Raw genomic sequence first — 17,942 nt, 5'->3', positions numbered from 1 at the left:
TTAATTATTTATTTGTGTGGAAGGGAAGAGATTTTGGATTTTGTTTCCTTTCTCCAGAGAGAGAGAGAGAGTGTGGCTGTTATTATTTGATAAAGAGGTAATCGCACTCTTCTGCATTGCCCCAGTGGTAGTGTTGAAATGAAAAGAAAAATATCACAGAGCTAGAAGTTTAGAGGTCTTCTTGGGTTGGAAAGAAGCCCAAAAACAGCAGCATCAGTGGATGCAGTGGAGTACCCTGGAAACTTCAGAGTTCTCGCAAGAGCACAATTTGAATTGTCTCTGAGAGACACTTTGGCAATGAGTAATGATGCACGTTACTTTTTCCACTTGAATCGCGGGGAGCCAATCACATTAGTGTATCTGATATAGGCGGGCCAGAGGTGAGCTAAACTGATGAAAGTCGTAGTGTTATCCAATTGCATCGAAGTCCGGAATCAGTCAGTAAACATTGGTCATATTGTGTTATCCAATTGTGTGAAGTGAGATCTTCAAATGCGCGCTTGGTGCCGCCCCTCGAGTTGGGCCATTACATTATTCGTGGCCAGACCCTGAATCTTTCTAGATTATCAGGGTCTGGAATCTCCAGGCTAGCAGTGGAGCAGACATCAGTCGAAATGATTTATCCAGCAACTTCACTCATGTCACTCTCTCTGTTAATGTTCATTTGTTGTGACCGCTTCCATGTGGATTTTCTTTGGAGACTTTAAAACAGACCCCCCCCCCCCTCTGGCTTCTCCATTGAAAGACAGTTGAGATGTAGTTTTGTAGTCATTGTAATATAGTGTGACAAGCTTGGAATGGAGTTTTTGGTCTTTGTAATGGAACTTCAGCCGAAGGTATTGACCAACTGTTGCCGCGGGCTCTTTGTGCTTTAGCCTCATTAAGGCTTGTTGGCCCCATCAGTGATGGAGCCCCCTGTGGTCCCAGAGCTGCAGCATATTGACCACATACATCTGAAGGCCAGAATCAACACACTGCAGGGGTGGTCTCCGTCGGAGTTGCCATGGGGATAACCTTTTACACTGTGACCTGAGAGTGTGTTTGGTCTAAGATTGTGTGTGTTGTGTTTGGTCTAAGATTGTGTGTGTGTGTGTGTGTGTGTGTGTGTGTGTGTGTGTGTGTGTGTGTGTGTGTGTGTGTGTGTGTGTGTGTGTGTGTGTGTGTGTGTGTGTGTGTGTGTGTGTGTGTGTGTGTGTGTGTGTGTGTGTGTGTGTGTGTGTGTGTGTGTGTGTGTGTGTGTGTGTGAGATCGATCTTAGGTTATCTAATTGGGGTGTGAAGTAGTCTCCCTTTTTTTCCAAAAACACAGTGGTGTCTTCCCCCTGTTGTGTGACTGTTATTCAGGAGCTATTAATGAGACCACGGTAAGTGCTAATGAGTGTGTGTGTGTGTGGTTGTCCTTCCCCTGCCACCTCCTCTGGGTCCCTCATTCAGGCCCTCTGGTGACTGCATGCAGAGAGAGACATAGGCGGACGCTAAAGTTAAGAAAGTCTGTACAAACTACTCAACTACTTTCTGCCAAAAAAGGCTCCACTGGGATAGAGCAGCATTCATCCTTAGGATTAGTGGTTCAGTGAGCCTCATTTCAAGCGAGGCTACAGAATACAGTATTCTCTGTCTTGTTCAGTTGCTCATTGTCACTTTGTAGCCATTGCCTATTGGTCTCTCTGATGATGTTTTCCCAGTGTGGTTTATTCTGTCTTTCTCGATCAGCCTCCCTTCACCCTCATCCAGTCCCTGTCTTTCTCTCTTACACAGTCTGCCTTTCTGCTTCCCCAGATCTCATCTTTCTCTCTCCTTCTCTTAGTGGGGAGAAGTAATGATGAGAGGATTGTGTCTGCACGACTCTCATCTCAGGGCAGGCCATTCCCATCTCAGTCTCTCTCTCAGATAAGTCCACAGCTGAGCTCCCCTCCGCCCCAATCTTCTAAAAAAGAGAACAGCCATACATCATATGTGACAAGGGGGGGAAAGCACTACTGCACCAATATACACCAATCTGCTGCAGATAGGATCTCCTCAGCTTTTGCCCACTTGTAGATGAGTTGCTTGTGGTGTGTGTTCCTCTGGCTGTAGTTTTGCTCTGGCATAGACGGTAAGTTCAGTTGGTGCCAGCACCAGATGGGCATAAAGGCGCACCAGGCTGTCTGAGCCAGGAGTGGCAGACATGGGCGTGAGGCTCCAGGACCCCCTTGTTGCTGGGAAGCCTTGCCCACTCTCAGTTAGGATAGTGGACGGTGCTGAGCTGGAAACTAGGTTGTATTGGAGCGATATTTAGGAGATTTGAGCGGTTTGTTTCCACATTCTCTTTCTCTACTTTTTTTTGGCAGTTCTCTGTACCTCTGCATATTCTACCCCATGTTATAATGAATATCATTTTTTTATGCCTCGCAACCGTGGGTAACCCGCGCAATACTGTTACACGCAACATCGTGTCTGTCTTTCTCACACATTGGGCTTGAGTTTGGCATCGATATAGATAGCGGGAAGCTACGTCAAGGCAGGGACTTGATCTCTCCGGTGAAGTGAAATTTACTAAACCAGTCACATGCAACCAGTGTAAATTCTGATCTATCTATCTATCTTTTATTAATTAACTTCGGTTGACTAAGCCCACTTTGTGCGTTTGACTTCGCTCTGGCCACAGTGTCATTATCTTTTCCTCTGGACAGACTCCAGCAGTTACTGTAATTACTCCCCTAAATCTTTTCTCTGCGCCTCTAAAGCAGTGGTTCTGAAAATGTGGGGCGGGCCCCACTAGTGGGGAATAGAGACATGACAGGTGGGGCACGAGGAACAGGAGGAAATAATTAAAAAAAAAATTGTGCCTACCTTTAATAATGGCTTTCTTTTTTGACATGGAAGATCTTAGATTCAATACAAACATAAGAGTCATGAACAGACTAACATATGAATTTAAATAACATCCAATCCAGCAGACCGAGACGGGAAATGTAACTTGCAAAAAATGCAAAAAAATAAAATATTTTAACGTTACCATTTTGCCGGGTTGATAGGGTCTTGAAAATTCCCCACCTCCAAAGTGGAGAATGATAGAAAAGGTTTGAGAAACACTGCTCTAAGGTACTGTATACATTCAGAAGCTTTTCATGAGAAAAAAAATCCCTTAAGGCCTTACAATGGCTTAAATGTAGCTTTTGGGAATTAGGATCTAGCTGGCCACGCCCCCTCTCTACACACTGTTCACCTGCTACTGGCTGCTGCAGCTGACACTTTAGCTAGCTTGTCTGTTTTTATGAAGAATTGTCCCACTCCCAAGTGCTCAGGATTGGCAGATATCTTCATATTTCTCTCATGGTATGTCTTGTAAAACATACCAGACTTCATACGACATCATACTTTAACATGGTTAAAAACGTAATTTTCAATGGAGTTGTTGGTCTTTAAGTTACCTCACTCACCACCCACATTTTTGACTTTCCTACACACACACACACACACACACACACACACACACACACACACACACACACACACACACTAGGACTTACAAGCTACAGTTGTCTTTTCACCTCTCCCTGAGCTGTTTGGCTCTGATAAGGCACGCTGCCATTTGTATCAGCAAATGTCAGCCATGGCCAGTGTGGTGTCTAGCCAGACTCTGTAACAACTCTGAGCACACGCTCACACTCAAACATACCGGTACTCACTTACATTGGCTCTCACTCTGTCATCTATTTTCAGTGTGTGTGGAACTCTCCAAAACTGCTCTTGCTTCCATCTCACATGTGCACAAACACCTATACATGCAGTACATGGTACATGCTTGAAAATCAGGCAAATCCTAACGGATGTTTAATGAATCAGCCCCCCCCCCTCTCCCTTGTTACCTCCCTTCTATTACTTCCTGCTTCCCTTGCTGAGGTGCCTCAGTTGCAGTAACTTCAGAAAGAAGTTTTTTTTAAACCCTGCCATCTGTTCCTCTTCGGCCAGTGTTGACATCCATTCCAACCTGTCCTCCTGTTCTGGCTGCCTAGTCATCACTTGTGAGCCTCTGCTTTGTTTAAGTACTCATAACTCTTATGACTTAAGTGCGTCTCTAAGCTCTTCTCCCCGTAGGTCTGTCACATAATCTTTTTTTTAATTTAAGGGACAAACTTGATTTCACACACTCTCTGTTGGTGTCCCTCTGTCACACACGCACAGACGCACAGACACACACACACAGACACACACACACACAGACACACACACACACAGACACACACACACACAGACACACACACACACACACACACACACACACACCACTGTTTGATCTGGAGTAAGAGCAAACTGGCACATCAGCAGCTGGTAATATCATGACGAGAGCCTATACCCCCCCCCCCCCCTCCTCATGCTTCTGTCCACAGACTGGTGAGTCTCCTCTCTGTGCCACTTTGAAATGCCAGGTAGAGGTGGGAAGTTGCTCTTCCTAACCTTGACTTTTTTTTCTCCTCTTCTAAATGCTAACGCCTGTCTGAAGATTGAGGGAAAGCTGGCATTGATGGGGAGGGTAGAGTGTGCTTGATCTTTGATTGGTGTGTAGAGTGACAAAAGGTCAGGAAGTTTTCTGGTGATTATTTTTTTGCAAACGGTACAGTGCTTTTGGTATGATTTTTGGTATGGCATAGCATACTGTTTTTCAATTCATTTACCAACAGAATTTTTTACTAATTCGATGAACAATGTAGGCGTGGACTGTTAAGCAGAAGTGCATTGGGTTAAAAGCTTAGAAAAGCTCAAAATTTCAAGCAATCATAAAATGTTTGACTGTTCCCCCTGCACTTGCTTTCCTGCTAATACTCTGACTTTATGCTGACTTTCAGTGTGTGTCCACTGCTGTCAATGCATCACATCGTGTTATAGGTAGGCAGTTTCAAGCATCACATCGTGTTATCGGAGGGTAGTTTCAGAAAAGGCTGTGCCACCGCATGCCGTCCCCCCCCTCCTCTTTGATTGGTCTGTCCAGCAGAATTGACGGCTTAGTTGGTGGTCAGGCAACCTTCTCCCCTCATCACTCAACTCCAACCCTGGTAATCTCCACTCTACTCCATCACTCTTTCATCCACTTTCCCAAAATATCTGCTCACAAGCAAAACATTTACTTGGCCCATGTGAGACGGTGATGCTGTTGATCTGTCAGGGTAGGATGTATCGCAAGAAAGGCTGCACTATCATCACATCAGCAATTACATTGCACGGTCTTAATTAAAGTAATTTATCTTTTGGCATCTGCTTGTTTTTCTCCAACTCGTTTATCTTCCTGCATCGTGTTTGTACATTCTTTTAGTCTTTTCATTATTTATCTAAGTGCTTTATTACCTTATTACTCCCATTATTTACCAAAGCAAAATCCAAATCGAATTGCTGTTTCTATTATTTTAAAATCTACACAGACGTGAAGTGGTTATTTAAGTCACGTTGTCCTCTTCACTCGACCAGTACCCTCTTATTTGACCTTGTCAGAGGTCACATGTCACGCACCAGCTTATATGATTAACCGGCTGTCATTTGCCCCGTTGCTCACTCATGTCCATGACTCATCAGAGATCATGAGTCCCCGTAATCAGGACCGGGGTCAGCTGTTGTCAACTGTCTCCTTGTGCGGTCGGGCCGGTCATTACGCTCCTCTACCCAGGATGAGTCACTCTGGCCTTGACTCTGGCGTTGGTCCCTTGCTTAAGCTGCAGCTCCAGGTGGTGTTCACTATTGATGAGCTCAGGGTGGGGTCAGCTCTCAGGTGCCCTGACGTGTTCACTAGTAAACATTTCTTGTATCTGCACACGCACTCTCAGCCCCACACACACTCATCTATTTACTCCTTTCTCCTCTCTTTTCCACTTTTCCTTTCTCCTCTCTTTTCCACTTTTCCTTTCTCCTCTCTTTTCCTCTTTTCTACACTCTCTTTTCTCTTTTCCTCTCTTCCACACTCTCTTTTCCTCTCTTCCACACTCTCTTTTCCTCTCTTCCACTCTCTTTTCCTCTTTTCCACACTCTCTTTTCTCTCTATTCCTGTCTGTCTACTTCCTCTTGTCTCTTCCTCCTCTGCCTCTTCTTTATCAGTCTATTTTCTTCTCTCACTTTTTGTTGCTCTGCATTTTATAGTACTCGTACTGTAGGCTCATTAGGCCGATGATGGATTCTAACTGGGCAAACTTATTCAAAGTCTTTCAGTTAGAATTGGATGCCAGGAACGTCCACAGGTTCGTATGCTAGCCTGTTGATCTAAAACTCACTTAGATGAGTCAGGGAGAAAGTTTCAGTTGTGTCCTCTGCAGCCTCATCGCTTTCTGCTGCTCGCTGTGCTTTTATCAGACAGACAAAGTAATGTGGGTTGGATTTATTTTATCTTGTGTGGGCGTCCTGCCTATACCAGTGGAGATTGTGTATACCTCTAGGTAGAAGAACAAGAATAATATTGCATTAAATTTCTCTGCAGGTGGGATTTTTTTCTTTTCTTTTGAAATTATGTCGGACTCTGAAGCTTCAGTGCATCCCATGCGAGGTTTTTTTTTTTTTTTCTCTTTGCAAAGATGTTCAAACTTCTGTGCGTGTGTGTATGTGTGTGTTTGTGTGTGAGAGAGAGCACATCTGTCTTCGAGCATCTCTGTGAATATGAGTGTGTGTGTGTGTGTGTGTGTAGAGCTTGTGTGTGTACTGTATACCTGAATGTTTTGAAGCAGCGGTAATAAATGGCCAAGACTACTGAGGGTAATTGCTGCTGTAAATGCAGGCCGTGCTTTTGGCCTTGCTGGCAGCCACAAGCATATGGCCTTTGATCTGAGGCACAATGGAGGAGCCAGAGATACTCCCAATACTGCGGGGTGTGCGCGTGCTCTCATTCTTTTTTCTTTTTCTTTCTTAGTCTCTCTCTCTCCCTCTCTCTAGCTCACTCTCACATAAGCTGCTTTCAGACACGTCCTCCGCAGTGTATGCGGAGCTTTGTCGAACGGAGGTCCGACCCTTTGGGCGATTCAGATATGATGCTGACATTATGCGGTCATATGTGTGAATGACACCGACGCACATGAACAGAATCTCAGCGTGGTTGAACAAGTTGAACGTGCTTGATCATGTACATGAACAGAATCTTCGCATGTTCTTCGCTTCGTTCAGACACGAATTCATTGACATAATGTCCGTCTCAAATACTAGGAGGGGAGTAGTGTAATAGCTGGCTAAGTTCAGAATTCCAAATAACCGGTTATGTTGTTCCGATATACGGCCCAACCGCTTGGCATCCGCAAAACATGCAGACTCACACCTAGGTCTGAAAGCAGTTATAGATACACTTCATCTCTCGCGCAACTGTTCCTGTTTGAGTGTTGCATGTTCCTGGTAGTCTCATGCCTTTTTGTATAAAGTTTCTCTGCAGTTTATCTTTACCTTCACACTTCTCTGACTCCCATCCAGCTTTCTTTCTACAAATTATTTTCATGCAGAGTTTGGATGGCTTCATCCTTTTGAATACTATGAAAATCAGCAGGGATGTCTTACTGTCTGTTGTGTACTTTCGTATGGGTAAAAAAGGCAACCTTTCTACTTAATATTTTATTACCAATCATGGTGCCACTACCCTTCTTTATTTGGGCCATACAGGAGAATCATACCCTTAAGTAACCATTTGTGTTTCTTTTCTTCATGATTAAATGCAGTTGCGATTTCAGAAATCAAGCTACCACAACTGGCTCCCCTGTTGCTCTTATGTTTGCGTCTTTCTTCTCTTCATCTGTCCGACTCTTGTAGCTGCGCTGTGAAGCTTTGATCTCTCACCTGATCTCTTACGTCAGCAAGGATCTGTGCAGTTGCCTCTGTGTCTTAGCAGACACCCGTCCCACGCAGAGTGCCTTCAGTCTGGCCGGGAGTGTGCCATGAGCATCCCCTCTGCACTCTAAAGGGCTGAGAGTACATCCCAAAGCCAAGCCTTTTCCCAGCAGGAGCTGAAACCAACGGTAATAACCTAGAGCAAACTGGAGAGAGAGGGATGGGAAGAGCAGAGAGTTAGAAATGGATGAGGAGATGATGGGGAGAGCAAAGAGAGAATTGCAGGACGAAAAGCTAGTAGTCTTACAGTTTGATGGCTTCACTGCAGTTTATTTCGTCTTCCCTTCCTCCTTTTTCGCCCCCTACCTTGCGTTTTTGAGTTCAGATGTCTTATAATGAAAATTGGTTGTATAATAAACCCAGCTCTTTCTTCTCCCACTCCACTGCATCAGACATCAAACATTAGACATCAGACTAAGAATCGGTTTGGTGCATTGAACATCTCTTTGAACAAGCGCCTGACCTGTTCTATGCATTACACAAAAGATGCTATTGACATTTTGTACCTTCAAGTTTACCAGATTTGAAGACTTGCTTGTCATCCATGTCCATATGTAATGGAAGCAAGCAATGAGAGCACTGGGGAAAGATTAGCAGTGGGTCTGCAGTCTGATGAAACTGTGCATCATCGGCATAGGAGTGGAACTTGTGGTATGGTGCTCCCATTTAAGTCACAGCGCATTGCAGATTGATGTAAAGTGTGCGCCCTTACTTTTTCTACTTGTTCTAAAATGTTCAGTGGGGCTACAGTGCTTCTAAAACCCTGCTTAGAAATCACCAACCCTGACAATGTTCTTGTCTGCAACATTTTGCCACTCTAGTCTCTGTGTCTTGACTAGCTGAGGCTTCAAGGCCAGTGCAGGGGTGGGAGTGTCACGATGTGGCGTGTGCACTCAAATCAATTTTGCCTCAGTGCTGTGTGGGCAACAGCAGGTGCTTACCAGGCGGAACCAATCTGCATGTCTCGTCACTGAGCATTGCTTGGCTTTTTCATCGTTGTCTCTGGTACCCCAAGGCAAAGGCATCACCCTTAATTTGTTCACACAGAGATATGTACAATGTTTATGTAGGACAAGGCAGCCATGCATTATGGTTTTAGATGTGTCTCTCTGAGATCTCTCTTTGATGAATTTTGGATTGTTTTTGTCACTTGGCAACATCTAGAGGACTCCAGGCATGTCTAATCCGACCTACAGCAGTGGATCACACAGAAGAAGCAAAGTGGCTCTGAAACTCTCGTCTCGTTTTGACCTTCCCTACAGACATCTGACTCAGTGGTTGGCTTCATTGATTTAATTAATTGTCCAGGCCAGCACGCATCCAGGAAGGTCAGCTTAATCTATATGGTCATCTCATTGACTTATTGTTGTAGTGTAAGTGACAGGAGGTCAGCCTGTTGGAGGGATTTGGGTATTACATGGCAAGACTTTGCTAAGACTCTTAAAAGCCTTTGCATCCCAATAGAATTCAATAGAATGAGTTACTTTTTTATGTGTTGGATGGTGGGGGTACGCGAGCCGAGTCAGGATGTAGAAGGTGGTCCGCGGGGAAAAAAGTTTGGGAACCGCTGTGTTAGATTATGTGTCACTAGTGAGCACTTAGGATTTTTTTCCACAAAACACATACAACACGCAACAACTGGGAGCCGCAGGGAGGTGTGGGCAATGGCGGTTAAGACCTTCTGTCAATTAATTGTGTTCTCAGTGGCACATCTGTGGAACCAGCTTAACCCCCTTTTGAATGCCTGCAATTAGCCTGGGCAGCAGATGCACCGGTGCTGTCGCGATGGGCTACTGCTGCTTTAATACAGATTGCATTTTTTTTTACTGGAGGGAAAAGCAAAATGAAACAATTCAATGCCCATTAGTCAATAAATTAAAAAAATGAGCAGACACACATTTGCATATGCCCAAACTCACACATGCAAGCACACAGTACACTCTTTCCCTCACACACATACACAGAGAAACTATCAAATGTACAAAAAAACTAACTTCACTGAGCAACAGCCTTTCTCACAACTTCACTGAGCAACAGCCTCTCTCACAACTTGCACCTTATGAAACTGCTGTTTCATATGGTGCAAGTCACATCAGGCCAGGCTTGGGCATGAACTTGGGTGCAAGTAATTGAGCTCCTAACACCTTTTTGGTGTAATGCCTTTCTTTCTGCTCCACACTGTGTTTTTAATGGAAGGACCTTTTGTGATTCTGCTTTTGTCCTCAGGAGGTCCAGAAACACATTAAGCCATTAAGTTCAGGTCGGTTCTATTGAACTCTTGTGCCAACTCTCATACCTTTGGAGCTTTGATTGCACTTTAGAGTACTTTGAGGAGGCTTATAATCTTGAGTGATTATTGGGTTCATCATCCAAGAATAATCAATTTCCTTTCATATCCTCACCTAATGCTCACACAAACACCAACCCCAGCCTGCGTGATGAGAGACTGTTGACCTTTTAACCTTATTGTCTGGGTTTGTCGTAGCGTGCTATCCCGATGATGAGCCATCCCACCCTGGGGAAGCGTTTCATATACTCTAGATGTATGCAGAGGCTGAAAGAGTGCAGAACAGCCAGGGCCAAAATCCACAGAGGAATCTATCATTCCCTGTCTTTATTAAAAATAACTTGGGCTGTTGGTTTTTGGTTCGATGTCTTTCATAATTCTCCTGAGACCAGAAGGAGATCTGTCTGATTTCTGCCCTACATTATACCATGTTAATGAGCAATCTTTCTACAAAGAAGAGTGCCTAAAACTATATTTATATGAATGATCCAGTTATGATGTGCAGAGTCTATACTCGTCAAGCCTTATCAACTTATCTAGACCAAGATAAAACTGTTGTCATCAAATGTCTTGAGCTTTCAAGCTTTTTTAGCCCCTTTGTTTCTCCTGGGCAGGGAGACATTGTGTAAGGGAACTGTAACATTGAAACATCTTGCGTTTTTCCATTTGCAACCATCCCCATTCTTTCCTTCATTCTCCCAGATGCACACATTATATATCAATCCATGTCCTGTTCAAAGGCAATTAGTTAAACTCTCTATCCCTTAAACTGTGTGGAATAAACTCCACCTGGAAATTGGGAATACATTGCAGTTTCGTCACAGGCGTCGACTCTTTCCTCTGACAGATCGATGCCAACCATTAAAGCTGGCGTCGACCTGGCGACTGAAGGACAGTCGTAGAGGAGCTGCCATTCAATGATGTACAGGCTGCTCCCTCATAGTACCTGACTGTCGTCGTGATGCAGCACTGTAATGCAGCACCTGTCAGAAGCAACAAGACGCATGGGAGGTGGTTCTGTAAATCATCTGTGTGCCGTGGGACTTCAAAAGGAGGGCTTAAATAGTTTTTTCCTAAACAAAGCAGTAGTACAAAAGTCTTTGTGCTACTGCCTCTGAAACGATTGGGTAAGAATTTAATACAACAATTTAAGTTTAATTTCACTGCTTGTTACGCCCCAGGAAGTCGTAAGTCAATGAAGCCTTTCCAGAACCACTCAATTGTGATTTGAGAAGCGGTCTAGTGTCAACCAGGCTAATAGGCTACTCTGTTCCTCAGTAACTAGGGGCTGTATGTGTGTTATAGGTCATAGCAACCTTTGGCACACATAGGCGACAGATTTTAGTATTTACAACCAGCAGGCCTACCAAGAAAGGGCAGTAGGTGGCAGTGGCACTCTGACTACAATATGGTGCCAACACGTGTATTGAGTAATTTTTGATAGCTGGCTTTGAGGTTAGTAGGCTACAATATAGTCTATGATCTAAATGTAATAATTCTAAATAGAAAAGTGTGAAAAGTAGGGCCTGTTTATGCTTGTTTTATGCTTTGAATCCCATACAATTTGGGTTGCCGTTCAATGATCATGAGACATTGTGCCATTTCACAATCCAATCAAACACAATCCAAACCAGTTCAAGTGCCACTGTTCCAGCTCGTTAACAATGATGGTAACGTCTTAGTAGTACAGTGCAGGTTGTGGCTGTCAGATTCTCTTGCTCTCTCTTTCTTTAAAAAAATCTTCTTCCTTGTCATACTGATCTTCTAAGTTTTGGTAATTGGCTGTGAGCTAACTCACAATGTGTATATATTTTTTTAATTATTATCTGGAAAATAAAACAAAAGCTCCTTGGTTAGTTTAGCACGCCATTTTACCATAATTTCCCCCACAACCCTGGATGGGCCTTGGATCCTGTGGTGATGGACTTCGCTAATAATATTTTCATGGGCAGCCCCAACCGCTCTGTCAACATCTGTTGTCAGCGCTACTTGTTAGGTGCTGCGTGAAAGAGGTTTAATTTGGTGTAATTTCATTCAACCAGTATGAAACCCACTTGTCACAGTTTCTGCCAAGCTTCATTGTCATTATGGGATGGGATGTATTGCTATGGTTATGTGCATCCTGCGTAAAAACTTCTTGCATTTAGTCCTGACCCCACCATGGTTGCTCACCCACTTATACTCAGCCAAACACTCCTCAGACCTCTGGGATGCTTCTGCCATTTCCCTCTCGTTCATTTCCCTTTCTATTGACCTTTCCTCCTGCCAGTGGGGAAATAAAGATTGTTGGTTAATTACAGAACCACCTCTGGGCCAAGTTTCTGCTGGCAGTGATATGTTAGTATGTGGCTGTGCGAAGGCTGCATTAATGGGAAAATAATGACCACAGCACCCCATGTTTATTGGCAAGATTTGCCTCTTTTTTTCCCCTCAAATCAATAAAAGGTTGATAACAAAATAAGAAATGGCTTTACAGTTGCATGTGCAACGGCCCTGGTGATGTGAAAGTAATGGCCAACACATGACTGACCTTGCGCAAAACCTTATTAATCCTTCCTATTTTCTCATTAACCCTCTCCATTCCCATGATCCAGGGCCCTGACTTGTTGGTTTTCAGATGACACAGAGAATAAAGCTCCTTGTGGGAATGATACATTTCCCAGTGGTCGATATCAGACCGTATCAATGAATCCACGCGCTGGTCGTGATGGAGGGGCTGGTCTTGAACATGCTAGTGTTTATGGTCTCATAGGCAGCCTGCTGTGCTGTGATGGGAAAAGTGAAACCGGTGGCCTCAGAAATATTCTGCCAAGAAATATTAATTCATGAACAGCTGCTGAGGATTTAAACGAGAAATTAGTCGATTAGGAACAAAAACAATTAATTAAATGCTGACGATTTCTCACAGCTGGAAAGTCTCTATGTAATCTAATGCAGAGATCTGGTTTATATCATGTTAATGTTATTAAATAGGCTGCAGTATGTTTTTTCTTCTCTACCAAGTTGTAAGACTTAGAGTCTGCGCAGGAATTTCCCACGGAGTTTAGAGTCTTTATTGAAGGAGGCAATCAAATCAGATACGCGTAATTATATTCTTGCAGTATCCAGAGAATTCCATCCCTTTAGGACACACAACCAAGCGTTAACGCAGCGTTCCTCCTCACTGAGCCTGCTTTTAAGATTAATTGAAAATTTCTCTTGTTATCGAAATAAGTGTATAAATGTAACAAAGCGAGAACAAAGTTTTGCTGGTCGCACGGTCCCTTTTGTTCCTTTCCTCCCCTTATCGCCTTGTGAACTCACTGAACGTGTCCACCAGTATTTTTGTCGCCGCCGTAAGTGGTATTAGGGGACGGGCAACGTGTTTGTCGTTCGTCTGGGAGAGTGGAGTAATTAAGCTTCGGCGCTAGAGAGGCCAGATCCACGGGCAGAGTACCGACATGTCATTAAAAGCTGCAGGAGTGTGAATCGAAGAGGCTTACATAAAGATTGCATAAAGATGTCAAACAGTAGAGCGCCGGGTATAGACAAAGTGAGTCAAATGTGAATTATGAGTAGAACCTTTTGGCTTGTCTTTGTTTGAAAACATGATTGTGGTCATTGCGCACGCGTGGAAGTGGTTGATGTTCATGGAAGGGGTTCGGGTTCGGTTACACTACCAGCATCAGTGGTACAGTGGCTAACCTTGCACTTGTGTCTTGTGCCAGTATCAGAAATGTTGTCAGATATCAGTTGTAGTATGGTAGTATGACACTTTTTCACCATTCATGCAAGTGTGATATGAAACATATATGTACAAAATTCAGTCCATTTATAAATGTTTTCTTTGCTTCTTTGTTTTGTTCTTTGTGGAACAGAAGTGATGTGAACCTTTTAAAACAAATTCACACTGTCAAGTGCAATGTCAAGCAGCCTGTCTACTCATGAGACTCCCATGTCGACCCATTAAAACTGAGTTGTACCACTTTATCTCATTCTGATCGTCTTATTGCAGGTTGATGACATGCTGGGCGAGGAGAGCGATAACGAGAGTGACGAGCAGGGAAAGGAGGATGAGAAGATGGAGGTGGGCGGCGGCGGCGGTGGTGGTGGTGATGAAGATGAGGATGAAGGGCCAGAGGAGAGGCCTCAGACAAGCCAGCAGAGCTTGGCAGTTAAGCACCAGCAGCAAATCCCAGGCCCCAGCGCCAGGGAGGAGGGGAGCCAGACGCAACCCAGCGATGGAGACAGTCTGTCGGGCAGCGAGCCAAGGTAAGACCCCTGGCATGCTATCAGGAAGAGACAGACGGAGGGCTGGGTTTTTATGTAACCATCTTGCTACAGTCTTGTTGCTCATGTTCTCGAATCAACACACACACACAAAACAATCTCACCAACACACCTGTCTGTTGGTAGTCTGAGTGTGTCCTGCCAGGTAGACTTCCAGACACCTGTCTCCCTTTGCCTGGCCTGTCTCCCGTTTCCGGGCGTGGTGTCTGGTTCAGGTGGGATGCGCCTGAAGGCAGCAGGAATGGGGGATGTATCCATCTGGGCCCCCTCCAGAGAGAACCACAGGGCCTCAGGAACTCCACACCAAACACACACACACACACACTCACACATACACACACATACACACACACTTACACACACTTACAGGGAAGCTACACCGGGTGCATAACTGAAGCGTTCCGTTCGTGCCTTTTAGAAGATTGGTCTATTTTTTATTTTTTTTCAAGTATATTTTTTGGGCTTTTTATGCCTTTAATTATAGGACAGTGGAGAGTGACAGGAAGTGAGTGGGAGAGAGAACAGGGGTGGGATCCGGAAAGGACCACGGGGCGGGAATCGAACCCGGGTCGCCGGCGTACGATGCAGGTGCCTCAGCCAGTTGCGCCACAGCTGGGGCCAAGATTGGTCTATTTTTTTTCGAACGTACGTGCCGCTATCACGTCTGGTGTAGCTACTTCCATTGATTACAGTGGAAGCTAATTGTTGCAGCAGACGCAACGCTAACGGAACGCTTCAATTACGCGCCTGGTGTAGCTTCCCACTTAGACATCCGCCACAGCCGTCACTATTCCGTTATTCATGCTCATCTTTGTTATCTCATATCTCTACATTGTGAAATAACTGGGCTAAAATGGGATTATTCCAAAGTAGTTTAGCCCAGCAAGTCCAAAGTGAAGTTTTGGTGTGCGGAAGACCTGTCTTTCCCACCAGGTGATTGGTGTTCTGTGAGTGCACTGGAGGCTCTCTCTTTCTCTCTCTTTCTCTCTCTTTCTCTCTCTCTCTCTCTCTCTCTCTCTCTCTCTCTCTCTCTCTCTCTCTCTCTCTCTCTCTCTCTCTCTCTCTCTCTCTCTCTGTGTGTGTTATTTATGCTAGAGGGCAGGATCTATTCAGCATGTGTTGTTAGTGTAGGTCTGCAAAACACCAGGATTTTTTTTACACACAGAACCAAATTTTGCCTGGTTCCTAAAGCACACAGATTGAGAACAAGGGCATCATCGCTGTGGCATAAACAAAATGTAATCATGGGAATCACCTGTGATTCGATCAGAACTGTCATAAATGGTCTGTTTCATGCTCATTCAAGCTCAAGCACTGGTCTCATTTGAACACATGAACTCTCTCACTCACACACACACACACACACCATGCTCATTTTGTTTGTTTGAAGTCGACAAACAGAGCATGAATAAATGAGTAAATTGAAACAGGAAGCTCAGTCTCCCATGAGCACCCCGGCCCGGAGACAGCCCCCCCGATCTGATCAGACAGATCCGCGGCGTCATACAGACACTGCCACATCCATCGGCGCATCTCTCGTAATCTCTTGCCATCGCTTAATCACTCAGTCGGCCCTTCTCCCTCCGTCTCCCTCCACCTCTCCCTCTGGAGCCTCCCTTTCATTTTTATTGCTCCCACTTGCAGCCTCTGACGCACACACACACACATACACGCACACGCACATACACACACACAGACATACACACATATACACAAACAAACAAACACACTCACACACACATGCATACGCACACGCACACACAGACATACACACCTACACAAACACACACACATGTACATGCACATACACACACACACACACACACACACACACACGCACACGCACACATGTATGCTCATACACACGCACACACTCATGTACATACACACACACACACACACACACGTAGATGCACATACTGTACACACGCACACACGCATGCACATACAAAAACACACACACACACACACACACACACACACCATGAGGCGTCCATCAGCCTTCTCTGCCTCCCTTTCACTCTCCTGTTCTCTTGATGCTGTTTCATGCTTGTTCTCTTTGTGTCTCCTCTTTCTACCTATGTTTGCAGGATTTCCTTCCATCTCCTCTCTCCCACTCCCTTTTTCCTCTTTTATTTCCAAAGGGAAATCTGGTCAGGTACCAGTCCCCCCTCCAGCCTGTCCTTTCTGTGTCCACCCACCTTTTCTCCTCTTCTCCTGCTTCCTGTAGCATTGCTCTGTCGTAATGAGTTTGCAGAGCGTTTGCTTGTCTAAGGGCTTTGACCGAGCTTGAGCCGGTGAACCAGCATGTTTGTGATATATGTTTTTTTATTTAAGCAGGTGATCTTTTTTTTCCCCCTCCATGGGGACACAGCATTATCATTAGTCGCTTTGTTTGCTCCCATCTCAAAGATCTCTCTACGAGCGTCTGAATGGAAAAACTCAACTCCCATACTGACAGTTCAGCCAGCTCTGTTTGCTTCCAATAGCCGGCATTTTACAGACTGGCACGCAGAGATTTCTGTCTGGACGTTCTTAGAGGTGGTTTGGCAGATAGGAAACAGCCTAGATAGGAAACAGCCTTTCAGTTGAGGACACAGTAAAGCAAATAACTCCACCGTGCTGAGGGGAATCATGTCAAGATCCTCCTCCAGGTCTCTGCAGAGGCTGGTTCGTGTCTTCCCTTGTCATAATTGTAGACATCTGGTAATGGGTGCCTTCAGGGGCCACTTTTGCCCCGCATGACAAAATCACCACCATCACCATCCCCTTTATTGGCACTATCATGAGAGCGAGCACAGCGTAGGCTTTTGTGGTACAGCCAGGAGAAGTCACTGAAGTGCAGGAACATGAATAACAAACAAATAATTGAAAATGTTTATCCCCACTGGCTTGACATTGAAAGAGAATAAGTCACGGCGGTAGGCTAATTTAAAAACAATTTCAAAACCTATTAATGTCAACTGACATGACCTCTATCGTTGATAGAGCTCAGTGCGTTCCAGCTCAGTGCGTTCTAGTCCATGCTGTTATTTTTCTCTTTCTTTCTGCCTCGCTTGTTTTGACTTCTGCTAGCCTTGGCTAGTTTGGCGATAATTAAGGCTTCAAAAGCAGGTGACACAACACAAGGCGTAACCAATCCATTTGACAGCCGTGCACGATGAATGGATAGATCAGTCTTTGGTTACTTCATTGATTTAGTTGCCACCGAAACAACAGTCTACAAGAACTACCTGGTGTGTCAGGCCAGTGAGTTATTGCTTTTCTGTCATTTCCCATAAAGTCCAGTGTGGAAGGTTTGATCCAGGATGGTTTTGGGGGTAGAATTGTTTGTTTGTTGTTTCTAAACATTGCTCTCCAGCGTTAGAATGGGCCTTGTGCTGAGTGCTTCTGTGCTTTTGTATTTGTGTCGTCGTGACTTGGATAGTCTCCCTTCTGTTCTCCATGGCTGTCTCATGATTTGTAGCAGGAAAGACTGAAGGGCGGCCCTCTTTCTATTTGTCCTTCCTCTCTCTCTCTCAATCGAGCTGTCAGCTGTGATTGTGGACTGAGTGGAAATG

The 17,942-nt window shown here is 44.7% G+C and overlaps 1 protein-coding gene across 1 annotated transcript in view; it reads left to right on the top strand.

The window, feature by feature from the left end:
• ctdp1 (CTD (carboxy-terminal domain, RNA polymerase II, polypeptide A) phosphatase, subunit 1) overlaps nt 1–17,942 on the top strand; it is a 96,034-nt gene that overhangs the window by 38,855 nt on the left and 39,237 nt on the right. Inside the window, exon 12 of the mRNA XM_076301655.1 lies at nt 14,108–14,364. Coding sequence (XP_076157770.1) covers nt 14,108–14,364 — 257 coding nt within the window. The remainder of the gene's footprint in view (nt 1–14,107; nt 14,365–17,942) is intronic.

Source organism: Alosa pseudoharengus, unplaced genomic scaffold, assembly GCF_046254945.1.
Source record: "Alosa pseudoharengus isolate Yale_2024_CS ecotype anadromous, Long Island Sound unplaced genomic scaffold, YU_APseudo_1.1 YU_APseudo_1.1_scf_23, whole genome shotgun sequence".
NCBI lineage: Eukaryota > Metazoa > Chordata > Actinopteri > Clupeiformes > Clupeidae > Alosa > Alosa pseudoharengus.
This window is presented reverse-complemented; position numbering and strand designations above follow the sequence as displayed.